The 15,175-nt window shown below is 36.4% G+C and overlaps 1 protein-coding gene across 3 annotated transcripts in view; it reads left to right on the top strand.

Moving 5' to 3' along the window:
* Window positions 1–15,175, top strand: part of TTC28 (tetratricopeptide repeat domain 28) — a 478,119-nt gene that overhangs the window by 214,741 nt on the left and 248,203 nt on the right. For all 3 annotated transcript variants that reach the window (XM_074356732.1, XM_074356731.1, XM_074356733.1), the window contains one exon: window positions 14,626–14,773. In XM_074356732.1, coding sequence (XP_074212833.1) covers window positions 14,626–14,773 — 148 coding nt within the window. The remainder of the gene's footprint in view (window positions 1–14,625; window positions 14,774–15,175) is intronic.

Genomic DNA, 15,175 nt, shown 5'->3' with positions numbered 1-15,175 from the left:
TAAATATTTACTGATGGGTAGATTATGTGTCTATGGTAGGCTGTATGTATGTATGTGTATACACACACATGAATAAAAATGACCCCTGCCTTTGAAGAACTCATTTTCTGTTAATTTGTTATTTGTTTTTTTGTTCACTTGTTCATTCATTCAGTAATCATTGGGGACCTATTCTGTGTCAACATCACACTACCACACTGGAGATACAAAGATGAAAAGTCATTGTTTCTGCAATTCAGGAGCTTTTTAGGTTGTGAATATATTTTTGTATTTCTGACATTCCCATTTGGACTATGGAAAAAATGTTCCTTTATAAATGCTGTTTTAAAGGGAAGCTGCATGTTACAGGAATGGAGTCCTGGCTTCAGAACCAGACAGTCCTGGGTTTGAATCTGTTCTGTCATTACCTTGAGCTAGTTACTTAACCTTTATCAGCCTCAGGTTCGTATCTTTAAAGAAAGACATAATAATCTACCTTGCAGGATTAAGACTAAATAACATTACTTGCATGAAAAGTGCTTGCCACATACTAACAAATACCAGTTCCATTTCTTCTCCTTTCTGTATTACTGCTAGTCCTGTAATCCAGTGGCATTTTGTATGGAGTAGGTCATTGTGTACTGGTTATATAATGTAGCTGCCTTTTACAGCATAATTTTTTTTAATGGAAAAATGCTTAAAACATTCTGAACAACTGGCTTGAAAATGAACTTTTAAAAAACAACTTCTTTGTAAGTTGGGGGAAGGTCCATATTCAATTTTTATGTGCGCTTGTTCATATGTTGCTTAGGAACAATTTTGAAATTGTTTAATGTGCAGCTTTTATATATCTCTCCAAGTTGATTATATGCTTTCTGAAAGCTGAGATGAGTTATCTCTTCTTATATACCTCTGTAGCACTGAACACATTTATACATAGTAGATAGAGAACATATTCTTAATGAAAGGTGAGAGTTACAGAAAAATGCTAAAGATGATTTTAATTTAAAATATGAAATCACTTTGATTTTGCAGTTTAAAACTTGTCAACAAATAATACTAGAAAGTAATGTTTCAATTTAGAAGTATTTTTAGAAAAAGAGCTTAAATAATAGAGGGAACAATGGTAGCAATTTGTGATCTTTGGAAGAGGCGTGGAATCACATGCACCATTGCTGCACCAAAGGTGCCTGTCAGATAGCACACCGGAAGTATTTGCCAGAGACTAAGTCAAAGGAGAACACTGATCTGAAACTGTTTAGCCAGTCAAGGGACCAGTTGTGTGTGTGTTATTCTTTATGCACGATTACCAAGACCTACGTTTATTAATTGAATTATGCAGTTGTATTTGGTGGTTGTGCTTGTTTTCAAATGATTTTATAAAATGAAATTCCAGTGAATAGGTAATTTTTTAAGCACATTGATATCATACCTCAGTAAAATTTCTGAATGTTTCTCAATCAAAATAATGTATTACATTTCTAGTTATGTGGGAATTTCTATTCTGTTCTAGTGGCTATTTTGAAAGAGAATTCATTTGCCCCATTTCTGCTGTTTCTTTTTTGGAATTGCTGCCATAATTTCATAGGACTGCATCACCAGTAGGACTATTACACTGATGAATGAAAGCTTCCTGTGCTAGTTGGCAGGCACTAAGTAGGCTCTAAGCAAACTGAAATTCATTGAATCTTAGCAGGACTATTAAGAAAGTAAGTGCAAATTGTCAGGAGAAGAGAGACTTGTTCCTTAACATCATCACTTGACTCTTGGGTAGGAAATGTTAGACAAGAAAGAGACTGTTTCAATTTGTCATCCTCCTGAGACCTCAAGATGTTATCTGCAGTGCTGAAATAAACCATTCCTTTCTATAAGCAGAGAAAATGAGAAAATGGTTTATGCCCAGATTGGTCCATTTAGTTAGGAGGACAGTCACATAAATAACTACCTAGGAAAACAAAAACAAAGAAAGAAAATGGGAAACCTAAATCCCTGGTATAGATCCTTTCAGAATTAAAATATCTGTAAATACTGTGTGCAAAACAGAACTGCCTGTTTAGGATAATTGTAATGTGCTAAGGGGAAGACACTGTGAACTTTAACCTCTCTCTACCTTAGTTTTCCCATCTATAAAAATAAAAGCCATTTTCTTCTCATGTTTCATAGGGGAAAGGTACATTAACTCATGATTGAGAGAAAGGCCTGGCATCAAGGGGTTACAGAGATGTAATGAGGATAATAATGTAATTACTGAACGTGTCAGTCGTAGCATGTGACTATTTAGAGGTGCATAAGGTCCCAGGATGTACACAGACAGAGAAACAGCATATATCAACTGCACTTGTTGACAGCAAGTCCTATTTATTACATTTCTGTGATTTAGTTATTTTTCTTTAAGATATATAAACATATCTACCTTGGTAAGACAGGAGAATCTTTGGGAGTGAGTCATAGGACAGCAGGAAGAAAGTGGGAGGCAGCATGATGTAAGTGAAGGAGCGTGGATTTTGGCATCAATCCATCCTGCTTGAAGTTTTGCCCACTAGCTGTGAACTAGTGTCTTTACTTCTCTAAACTCTTGAAATTCCTCATTTAAAAAACAGAGATGACAATGCCTGCTTTCCAAAGTCGTTATGGGAACTAAAGGACTTTTCTCAGGCATTCCTTCCCACTGCAGTGGCCTTCTTTGAATTCCATGAGCATACCGCACTCTTTCTAGTCTCAGGCCTTTGCACCGCTGGCTGCAGTGCTCTTTCTTTAGCAGGCTTCTTAACATCCTTAACTCTAAGCTTAAATGGTACCTTTTCTGGGCATGTTTTTAAATAAGGTATTTCTCCCCCACCAGTTATTCTTTCTTACTATACATGTTTTGTTTCTTTATTGTACGTTCACAATTTTTAACTGTGTATTTGTTTACTCCTGCAGTAGATATGAGTTTAGAAGGGTATGGACAGTGTCTGTCTTCTCTCCCTTGAGTTTCATTAGCACAGTGCTTAGCACAGAGCTAATCATGCAAATATTTGTTTAAAGCATGAGTGAATGTAGCGTGTTGTTAAGTTAGGAAGTACTTAATGAAGAATAACTATTACGGGTATTGTTAGTAATTGTACCTCTACTTATAGATGTAGGTATCCATTCTTTCTCTGTTTCCTGTCTTGGAGCTCCAGGAGAGGGTAATGAACAGAGAACTTGCACATTTGCCACTTCACTGGGTGTTATAGCCAAGGGTAAAATGGTTTCCTTTTCCTCTGATCAAAATGTGACAGTCAGTTCTAGTTATTCACGATGGTTATGTTCTATAAAGTTGAGCTGAACCATTGCTCCTAGGGGAAATACAGGGTTAGGTTCCTGCAAGTCTCTGGTCACAACATTTTGTCAGCTGATCCACACACATCCGTGTTTTATATGTACTTCTGTTTAAATATACCTGAGTTAATATCTATATTATTGACTTATTAACATTGGACTCATGGCCAACAGCACTATAGATCATTCCTGAACAAAGCTTAATCTAACACATGCATTTTTTTCTGTAAGGAACATAATAGACTTGTACTTAGAAACACTCCAGCTCTACACTTGGGAGCTACTGAAATCAGCGAACTCACTAATGAAAAGGATACTTTTTACTTAGGAGAGCTGAAATAAGACAAAGTATCAGCTTGTTTTACCTCATCAGGGAACATATGGTTGAGTGACTCAGATTTTCCGTGTTCTGCACATGTCCTTGCATGACATGAAAGCTTCTTGAGTATTGATTGTAGGGTTACAAATAAATTTTAGTCAGTAGTTGAATTCACAATTATAGATTCTGTGAATAATGACATCAGCTGTAATACTGCTGTCCATTTTTTGTATTCTCATAACTTCATATTTTTGGCTTTCCTTTAAATTACATTTATAGACATAAAATATTCATATAAATAAATCTTTACTTCCCCAGTAGTTTTGTTGTTTGTTTTCATACAAAGAACATTTCATTTTTATGTATCCTTTTTGTTTCATAGTAAGGTTTGCAGTGCTTGTTGTCTGTGTGTGTCTGTGTGTGTTTGTGCATGCTTGTCATTGAGATACCCAAAGCAACATTTTACTTTTAAAAATACCTTTAACATTTTGAAATCATTCACAGGGCTCACAACCCTTAATTGATCTTAATAGATTTAATCCCTTGACTTTGTTTGGATTGTACTTTGACCCTGTTTGGAGTAGTTAACTGGCAAATGGGCTAAATGCTACCAATGGAAACTAGACTTGAAAAATAAAAGAGTTATCTATTCACTCACTGAAGGACATTTGTATTGTTCCCTTTTGGGGGAAATTATGGATAGAGCTATGGTGAATATTCTTGTACAGGTTTATGTAAACATACGTTATTTCTCTGGGATAAATACCTAGAAGTTGGATTGATGGATCATATAGTAAATCTGTATTTCACTTTATAAGCAACTGAAAAACTATTTTCTAGAAATTTGCATTCCACCAGCAGTGTTTGAGAGTTCTAGTTGCTCTGCGTCTTCATCAGCACTTGATATTGGCATTGCTTTTTGTTTGTTTGCTTTAAAATAGGTGAATAGTGGTTTACTTTGCATTTCCTTGACTAATGTTGGCTAATGGCTAATAATGTTGAACATCTTTTTTTTTGTGCTTACTTGTTCAAATCTGCCCATTTCTTACTGGGTTCTTTATATTTTAACTCTTAAGTTTTCATAGTTCTTTATATTTCAGCATAATTCCTGAAGGATATTTTCCTGAAGGATTATAGAATTCCAGGTGTACAGTTCTTTTCTAACAGCCCTTTAAAAGTCTGTCCACTGCTTTCTGGCCTCCATGGTTTGTGATGAGAAATCTGCAGTAATGTGAAATGTTATTTACCTGCAGGCAATGTGGCATTTTTCTCTGGCTGCTTTCAAGATGTTTTTATTTGTTTTCAGTTTTCAGTAGTTTGATTATGATGCTTCTAGACATGGATTTCTTTGGTTAATACTGTTTGGGATTTGCTGATCTTGAATCTGTAGGTTTATGTCTTTCACAAAATGTGGGAAATTTTTAGTCATTTGTTCAAGTTTTTTCCCTGCTCCATACCCCTTATTGTCTCCTACTGGGATGACAATGACATGAACATTAGAGCTTTTGTCATTGCCCAGCATATCACTAAGGCTCTGAACATTTTTGTTTTTTAATTATTTTTCTCTGTTGTTCAGATGGGTAATTTCTTTTGTTCTGTCTTTAAATTCACTGATTCTTTTCTTTGTCATCTATGTTCTGCTATTGAGCCCATGTCTAAATATTTCACTTTACTTATTTTTATGCTTAAAAATTTTTATTTGGTTTTTCTTTATATCTTTTATTTCTTTGCTAGGAGTGTGTATGTTTCCATTTTTCACAAGACTATTTGCCCTTACTTTTTGCAGCATGGATATAATAGCTACTTTTAAATAGTTGTCTGATAATTTTAACTTTTGTGTCATTTCAGAGTTGGCATCTGTTGATTGCCTTATTTCCTTGTGAGTAGAGTTTTTTTTTTTTTTTTTTTTTTTTTTTTTTTGCGTTCTTCATCAGCCAAGTAATTTTGTTTATATCCTGAATGTTTTGGAATTAACTTCATTGCATCTTGTTCATACTTTAAGAAGGATGTAGTTTGTTTTAGTATACAGTTTACCTGGTTAGGTTTAGGCTGTAAGTCTCAACCCATATTTTGTGGACTTTGGTTCCAAAGTCAGTTAAGTTTTCACAGTTTTTGTAGCTTTACTGGGACCTTTCTTTTGTATGCACTACCCACTGGTCAGTTTGAGAACTAGGTGGTAGTCTGTTCTCCAGTTTAGTTCTCAAAACCTTGGTATGCTATTTAGGGTCAGATCCATATACTTCTTTATGGAATCTCTTATAAGCTTCCTCCTATATCTGATTTCCCCAACACTTTCCAGCTCTCTGCCTACCCTCCTCCTTACCCATGCTCTAGCCAAAACTAGGGCTTCAGTTTCCCTGCTCTGGCATGCAAGTCCTGTAATTATGTCTTTATGAGGCATCAAGTAGTGAGAGGGCAGAGAGAGAGAGGAAAGCATTGGGACTCATCCTGAACCCCTGGGACCACAGCTCCTGTGATTAGGGTCTTCTTCCTCAGAATTTTATATGCCTGCCCAGCAACCACTGCTATTGCTGTCCCTTCCACTGTCAGTTTCCCTGGGATGTGGCCTGGGAAAGAATGGAAAAGTGATTTTTTAAATGGGATTTTCTCCACTCTTTCTGATCCTTAGGAGTTCTCTGTCTTGCATCTCTGACCAGAAGAAGAGGTCTTTTCTTGCAGTGCATTCTGTTTTTACCAATGAGTACTTCCTCATTTTGAGTTGCCTTTGAATCCAAAATAGGTGATACCAGATGGGAAGGATAAACAAAACAAAACAGGAAATCCATTGCTGATTTGGCACTACTTTGAAGTCTATTCTCCTTCCTCAATTCATCTGCTCCCATTTACTTACATTTCAGAGTCCTCAGAGAGCTATTCCATGAAGTCTTTCCAGGATGTGGTTGTATTCAGTGGGAAAGTTTGGATGCTTACTCAATCTTGCCTAGGAATGGAACCCCTTCTCTTTTGAAAAGATATAAATTATATTGTTATGTTTTTGTGCTGGTTAAGCATTGAGACGTTTTCCTTTGTCTTGTTTTTCACTTTGATATGTGGAACCTTAACACATATGTGCCAATAAAGAAAGATTACCTAACATAGGAATGGGAAAGAAGTAGACTGTGAAGTTTATTGTTTAGAAAAACATGTGTGAAATATTTGTGTAAGTGTTTTTTTTTGGCATATTTTCTTGCCTTTCAGCCCTGTTCTTTCCACTTACTCATGTCACCATGTTCATTTCCCTTTCCCTGATACATCCTCTTTTCTGGAGACTCTTTCTGTGAGCTAGCAGTTGACAAAGGTAGAAGCTCTCAGTGGTGTAGGCAGCACTTCTCAGACTTTGCTTTCCCAATTACCTAAAGAATCAGAAGAGGGATTATTCCAAGGACTGGGGCTATAGGTAGAGTGGAGATGGGTGTTTGTTTATGTTTTTTATTAATTGTGTGGACCCTTTTTTTCTTCCATAATTTTCATGTAAAAATAATTTTCCATTAATTGTAAAGAAGTATCATTGTGGTGTAGAAAGTCGTGCATGTGTCAGAACACTGGTTACATGGGAATTCTCTACTTTTCACTCACTTTTGCTGTGAATCTAGAACTGCTCTAAAAATAAAGTTTATTAATTAAAAAAATTCCCTCCCAGAAACTTCAAATAAATTTGAAATTTAGGAAATATGTTATGTTATTGTATGGCTTTGACCTTCTCCACAGTATAATGGTTTGGACTCCCATCTGAATTATAATTTGATGAGAAAAGCAAGAGTTATCAACTGTCAGCTATCAGATCAGAAAGATCAGGGAGTGAGCCACTAATGGTGGAATTTCATCTGCTCAAGAAAGCCTTAGGTAGATCTCCTGTATCCCAGTAATGAGCACTGATGGCAATAATTTGAGAGAGACTGCTTTCTGGAGAGAGTGGATTTCTGTTAATCTGACATGCTTTAGGTACAGCTACATTATGGTAGGTGAGATACCAAGTGTTTTTAATGGTAGTAGACAGTAATACGTATCATTCACTCATGTTCACATGCCTCACTTTTAGAGGAACATGCATCAGCATTCAAGTTACCAGGATCCTTTAATGAAGGTCAAAACCAGGAAGAGAGGACAGACTTTGGATTCAGGTACTGAGACCCCCCCCCCCCCCCCAGGTAAAAGCCAAACCAGTTCCAAAAGGCTCATTTTGATACAACAGCAGAGGCATTAGGGGCCATTTTTCTTGAGATCTCAAGGAGTACCGAGGTTAAACAGTGTTACAAAGAAATACCATTTTCTTTCATTTATGGAAGCAAAACTGAAGATCTCCCAGTTTTACAAAATACACCCTAGGGGGACTACAAGATAGAGCAGCGCCCTGATTACCCATACTTAATTATTCATGGCCGGTGTTGTCAAATATCATGCACATAAACCAGTGCAATGCAAAATGTTCGCTCACGGTTGCAGTTTCCTAGCTCCAGAAAGGGAGATTCCCAACCAATGCCCCATCCATCAGCCAGAGGTGAAGGCAAATGAACAAGCGTGAGTCTGAAGGGGAGAACCCAACTAATGCTCTGTCAGAAACAGAGCCAAAGGACCAAGCCAAGTCCAAAAGGGAAAATTCCAACTAATGCTCAGCCATTGGCGAAGTCAGCCTAGTAGGGAATGATACCCTGGTGTCATCACATGTGAACTCCCATGACTTACATAGATGTCTCAACCAGCCAATGCCAGTGCCATATTTCCTCTACTATAAAAATTGAAAGCGCCGTGGGCCAGTGATGCCTGGTTGGCAGCAAGCGCTTGGGGCTGTCCCTGAGGCAAAGGTGCTCAGGCAGCTACTGGACAGGATCCAGGAGCTGCCACTAGCCAGGGGCCGATGTGTCACTGCTGAGACACCCACTTGGGACTGCGGTCCCATCTATGGTGCCAAAATTGTTACCTCATCATCAACCAGAGAATTGTACATGAACTGATCACATAGTCTGTGGCTCCCCTCCCTCACCTGGCCTATAAAAATGCCTCCTTGAAACCTGCTGGGGAGTTTGGGCTTTTTGAGCATTCGCTGCCCCAGACCCCTTGTCTGGTGCCTTGCAGTAAACGCTGCACTTTCCTTTACCAAAAACTAGGGTCAGTAGATTGGCTTTACTGTGCTTGGGTGAGTGGACCCAAGTTTGGTTCGGTAAAATTTTTTTCAGTAGTTAGTGAATCTTTTAATTCCCACATTGTTGGCTTCAGTGTCTCTCCTAATTCTCTCTGCTCACCATTTTTTTTTTTCCATTTTGCTTCTGGTTTTACCACTTTCCCCAGGACCATTCTGCGTGTGCAAGGGCACACATCCTGTGTTCTGTGGTAGGGGGGAGGATTGTTAGGGCAGGGGAACAAACCTCATGCCGAAGCCAGATGATTTCTTGGAGAATGTTCAGGAAATTCCCTGGTTTTCTTCCTGGCATGACTTTATGTTCCGCCTATGCCACACCCACAGAGCAAAGGCACAAGAGATGGGCAGTTCAGAACCATTACTCGAGAGGACTTCAAACTTCTTTCACTGTTTATTTTTAAAGCTTAGAAGAGAAACTCCAGATGATGGTACACACATTTTATAATCTGACATAAACTTTAACACTGGGAATTCCTCCAGTGCTAGAAAACAATACCTACTTAGTTATTTAACTCCTGGTTGTCATTTCATCTTTCACTGCTTATCAAATTTCTAGTTTCTTTTCAACATGATTTTCCCATAAACTTGTTACTTTAACACTTTTGATATAATTAGTTTAAAAATAATCTTGGGAAAAGAAATAGCTGATGGGACATGAAATAATTATGATTAAGAGAAGATTTCTTCTAGAAGTTGATACTGAATGTACCAAAAGCCATGGAGAGAAAAACAATTCACAGCTGCAGATTTGGTTAGAACATTTTGTTTAGGCCATTTGGGCCTCTGACTATGAGTTGCAAACTAAATAATGGTGTTTTCTAAAATAGCCTCCAATCTCTTGCATGTGCTTTCAGCATATAATAAGACAGACTGGTAACAAATGGAAGTGTAGTTTTCTGGAGAGATAGGAATGATTACTCCCAGCTGAGCAGGTAAAACACATTGCTACATGAAGAATGTGTTCTTTGCTGATTCTCAAGGTTTTATTTATTTTTATTTTTAATATAAAGTGTCAGCAAATAGAAGCAAAAGAAATTCCACTTGAAAATATCAGAAAATAAAAGAAGCATAGCAAATTTTATTGCAGGTAAAAATCCATTTTAGCCAGCAAACAAACAAGCATTGGCTGAGAAGCTTGCTGATGGCTCCTTTTGTTTCCCTTTGATTTAAAGCCTCATTCCTATAATCTAATTAACATCGAACTGAGTTGCAAGTACAGTGGCCTGTTTGGTTCAATAATAATACATTTATATGAAAGGTTAATGAAATGAATTTTCCCTCCATCCAATTCATTAAAAATTGTTCTGCAATCAACGGTTGCTAATGGAATAAAGATTAAATATTCATGTTCATAAATTTTCTGTGTCATTTCTGATTTTCCTTCATTTCTGACTCCCTAGGTTGAATTTTGCAAGTATAAGAATTCCCAAACAAAAAGCTTGATTTCGAGGGCAATTGCATACTATTTGTTCTTTTATCAAAGAGGTAGTGTAATAGTGTGAAGAGTTTTTGGCAGCAGGTTGGTCTCACTTTATAGCTGCATGATTTGGGGCAAGTTTCATAACCACTTCTTTTGTGCAGTAGTTGTCATAGGAACTCTTGGAGACTATTGTGAGCATTAATGATAAACTATGGAAAACAACTAGTGCGGTATTTGGCACAGGGTAGCGGTTCAACAAATGATAGATAGCGTCACAGGTTTCAGAGGATACCTACATATATGCACTGAAACTTAACGACAGTTTATAGTGGCAGGACTGATATGGTTTAAAACCGAACTCTTGTTAATTCTAAAATAGGTGTCAGGCTTGGGCCCCACAACATCTTGTGGTAGTTCTAATTAGTGTATCAGGATGATGTCTCTGAGATGGGGGACTTTTTCATGTTTCTACAGATAGATTTTCGGTCATCTATTTTCTGCCACCTTTTTCTTCTTTTTCCACCTAGGCCAAAGGAGTTTATTTAAGGAGCATAGATATTTCTCCCATACAATGAATTTACTGGATGTTTGAAGCCTACTCAATCAAATGCCAAAAATGTAAATATTTTAAATAGCAATTTTGATTTAAAAATTTCCCTAAACATATTACCTACTTTACAAGCTTTTTAAATGGAAGATGCCAAACATAAATCAAGTATTTCCTCAATGACTCAAGGTGATCATTATGATCATTAATTTTTGTTTTGTCCCTAATTTTTGTCACCCATTTTATCAGAGGTGATTTCTGTTCTTGAAGCTGGTACAGCAGATGAACCACTTGGTTAAATAGCAAATGCCAAATTGAGTGTAACACTGTTGGTGAGAAATTCACTTCTTCTCAACTTGTTAAAAAAGTACCCACTCTTTGTTTCAAATTTCATATGTGCTTTAATTAGCAATCATTGTTGCAAACCTTTGAGGTCATGATTATCATCTTCTCTGTAAGTGGAAATGGAACACAAAGTTGGGTGAAGTTAAGTGCCTTGGCTAAAGGCACACAGCTAAAAAGCAACTGAGGTAGGATTCTAATGTCAGCCTTATGAGTCCTTTCTATTCTACTGCAGCTGCCCTGGGAGTAAGTCACACAGCTTCAGTTCAGAGTTTTTGTAGTAGTTATTTTACTTACTTAGTATATGCCCTTTCACTTTGTGTTTGGAGACTTGTTGTTAGAGGAAGACCAAATTCTAGAACTGCTCTGTCTAATACAGTAGCTTCCAGCCCCTTGTGACTATTTAAATTTAATGTAATTGAAATGAAATGAAATTTAAAATTTAGTTTCTTAGTTACAGTAGTCACATTTTAGGTGCTGTCAGCAGTCAGTCAGTGTTGTCCTCCCTTCTCACATCTGCTACATAACCAGCAACCAGAATGTGCGTATATGCATGAGGGGTGCTGAGGCAGGAGGATATATTATCTGAGGTTGGCTGAACACCAAGTGTTCAATACTTTTTCATGGGCCCCACCTTCCCTTGGCAAGCCACACATATACACTGCTTCTGTTCAACCCTAACTGGCCAAATTTTGCCCTTTTCCCAGATGAAGCTGCTTCATCTGGGAAAGTTAGAGAAAAATTAGGTCACATCAATTTTCTTGAAGTTACAGCAAACAGCTGTGAAACTTAGTGCTTCTTGAACTTTGTTCTGGAAGAGGCTGGCAGAGGATCTTGTGGGTACCTGCTGCATCTCCCAAGACCTGTTCAGACTAATTTCTTTTAGTCAAGTGGTTCCGATTTTTATCTGGGAGCCTTACAGCAGTGAGTTTCCCATTGCCAACAGGAGCAAGGGGAGGAGTGAATGAAGCATAGACAGGAATTGAACAATATTATATTGAATAATGAAATATTTGAAATACTTACCGGACTCCCCTTATATTCTGTTAGTCTGCAATTATGTGTTCTTGTTATGATTGTTTTCTCATTAACTAACAATCAAAACAGCTAACTTTATTAAGTACTCACTCTATGTCAGGCACTGTGCTGAAATCTTTGTAGTCTATCGCAGTAACTCATAATCTTGGTTTTATCATCATCAACTTGAACTCCGTAGTGGTGTATCTCTCACAGAAATGTAGATAACTAACTTTTATTCAACAACAATTTGTACATGCAATTAATATCGCATAGGAATAAACTGGGAGAGCCCTACTCTATGGCTTAGGTACAGGGGTTTGTCAGAGCCTGACTCATTATGCTACCTCAACAGCGAAACATTTCTAAGCTTTTAATTGAGAAAATCTTACAAAATTGGGTTAGGGACTCTGGAAGGACAGGAGGAGGGTCAAGGGAGAACTTTGAGCCTTCTTCTTATATCTGTTCTCAAAATCTGAAAAAAAAGAAGTCAAGACTGTGGGCAGCATGGTCCAGTCATACCTTTTCTCGGATCCAATTTCTGAGTGTCTTAAGAAAACAAAACGTGCACACTCTTCTTGAACTGCTGTGTGAATCTGACACTACCACTGGCCTTTAACACTTGACTTTGCCTACTTACTAAGGAGTAGATACATCGTACTTCTCAGTGATTTCATTTGGCAGACAGGAAAGTCAGTTGTTTTCTCAATGAAGTAATGAATGGTAAAGTTTTGCTTTAAATATGCAAGAAATTATCAAAATTCATTGAGTCTAACTTACATTTTTGTGTTTTTCCCCCTCTGTTTTATTGAGATATAATTAACTTACAGCACTGTATTAGTTTAAGGTATACAATATAATGATTTGACTTACATATATTGTGAGATGATTACCACAGTAGATTTGTGTGTTTCTTAAAATATATGCCTGAAATCATTAACTACAGATATATTTTGTCTCTCTCCATAAATAATAAATACAGTTTACAGATATTTGGCATATATAAATATATATGTATATATATATAAATTGTTTTAGTTTAGCTTTAACATAGCATTTCTAGAATTATGAAAACTGTAGTTATTTTTAGTTGGAATGTGGTACATATTGCCTCTTGGATTATAGGAATCACCTAAAATGTGAAATGAAAAGGGCAGTGAAAAATGTGTATAAACACATTAAAGATTAAAAAGTGGCTGAGTCTAGTGAAAGGAAGTGATCTTATGAATTAGTAATGAAAGTGCATTTACAGGTTATTGTCTTACTGGAGTCTGAGTTTTAACAGCTGCTAGTAGTTTAAACTAATAGAAGCCTGAATAGCCCATAATAATTTGAGTATTCTGTTTATGGATTATTTCTTAATAGAAACACTGAATAGTATTGCCTCACTGAAATTACCTCAAGGTGTAATTATAAAAATGAAATAAGTAACTGTATTTTGTAAACATGAAAGGTGCTTCTTCTCACTGTGCGTGTGTGTGTGTGTGTAATATAAATTATAAAAATTATGTTTATTAACTAGTAGTTTTAGAAGTTATTTGAAACTTCATTTAGATCCATGAATACAATTGTTACAGTTTCAAAGTATATTGGACTGAAAAAGTTATATTTGTGTAACAAACATATAGAATTATAAGAGTATTAAGTTAAATTGGAGGCCACGTATTTTAGAAGCAGAGGTTGCCATATAACAGTGAATGCATTAATAATATGCCATTTTTATGTGTTATTTGATCAGGTACCAGATTCTTCACTGATTTATACATGAGTAACACTGATCATTTACTCATTTTTACTTTGTGTGCTTGAAAAGAAACTACATATTCTTAAGATCATTCTAAAGTTTAAATGTTTTATTAATTTTCTAGCCCTTTCTGCAGCTTGCTGGAAGGAGGGATGTTTTCTTATATTCACAGCTGATAATACTAGTTTTTAAACTAAAGCAGTTAAAAAAACACAAAGGGCAATAATCTTATTCTAAGCAAAGCAAACATTTTAGATAATAGCTTTTAAATATTATGTCTGAGACACCACATTAAATGTAGTCATGTTATGTTCCTCATTATTACAATTATCTTAACAATAATCACATATTATTTTTTTCCCCTTTAATAAGAAGAGAAAATATAAAGTAAGTGGAATTTGAGTATCTCAGATTTGTCTTGCACTGTATCAGGTACTTTGGTGAGATGTAAAGAAATCTCCAAACCTCTATTCCTGAAGAGTTTATGCTATTAAAGTTCAGATAAAAGATTTTTTTAAAAATCATAAAAAACAGTAAAAGTATTATGTGGATAAATGCCAAAGGATGTGATAAAAATTAATGTGTTCTAGAAGTGAAAAGAATGAAAGTTTTAAATATAATTTGCTTGAAAGAAGTATGCTTACATTTTATGATGTTGGAGGAAATCAGATTTAATTACAAACTCTTTGCTATGTTTTTGAACCAAGACCACCTCAATCTTAGTTCTACTGACCTGCTGTTCTGATGAAGAATCCTCAGCAGCCTGTTGGAGCATGGTGTGTCAGTAAAACATGCACTATCTTTTCTTTATTTCCAGGCATACTTCCGACAGGGTGTTGCCCTCCAGTACCTTGGACGTCATGCCGATGCCCTGGCAGCGTTTGCATCTGGGCTGGCTCAGGATCCCAAGAGTCTCCAGCTTCTGGTGGGGATGGTAGAAGCTGCCATGAAATCTCCCATGAGAGGTAAATATGATAAAAGTATTTGGTCTGACACTAATTTAAAGTAGAACATTTCTAGCCTTTGAAGACTTTAGACTCAGGCATTGAGAATAGATAGGTTATCAAATTAGCTAAGACTGAGTATTTTAGACAAAACATGACCAAGAATCACTGTCAGTAGCTGATATTAATGAGGCAGAATAGGATGGTGGTAAGGCCACTGGCCTGGAAGTTTGTGGACCTCAGTTATATTTTTGAATTTTTCATGAACTAACTATATTACTGGGTAAATGAATCAACTTTTCTCTGGATTTCAAGGTTACCTGAAGAATTCTTATTTTTTTGTAGTTAAGATTTTGTATCTGTAAACCATAACACTTCTAGTAGTAAACTGATCTGTGGGACCAATATGCCATCTAGAAATAA

The sequence above is a fragment of the Camelus bactrianus genome, chromosome 32 (genome assembly GCF_048773025.1).
Source record: "Camelus bactrianus isolate YW-2024 breed Bactrian camel chromosome 32, ASM4877302v1, whole genome shotgun sequence".
Classification (NCBI taxonomy): Eukaryota; Metazoa; Chordata; class Mammalia; order Artiodactyla; family Camelidae; genus Camelus; species Camelus bactrianus.
This window is presented reverse-complemented; position numbering and strand designations above follow the sequence as displayed.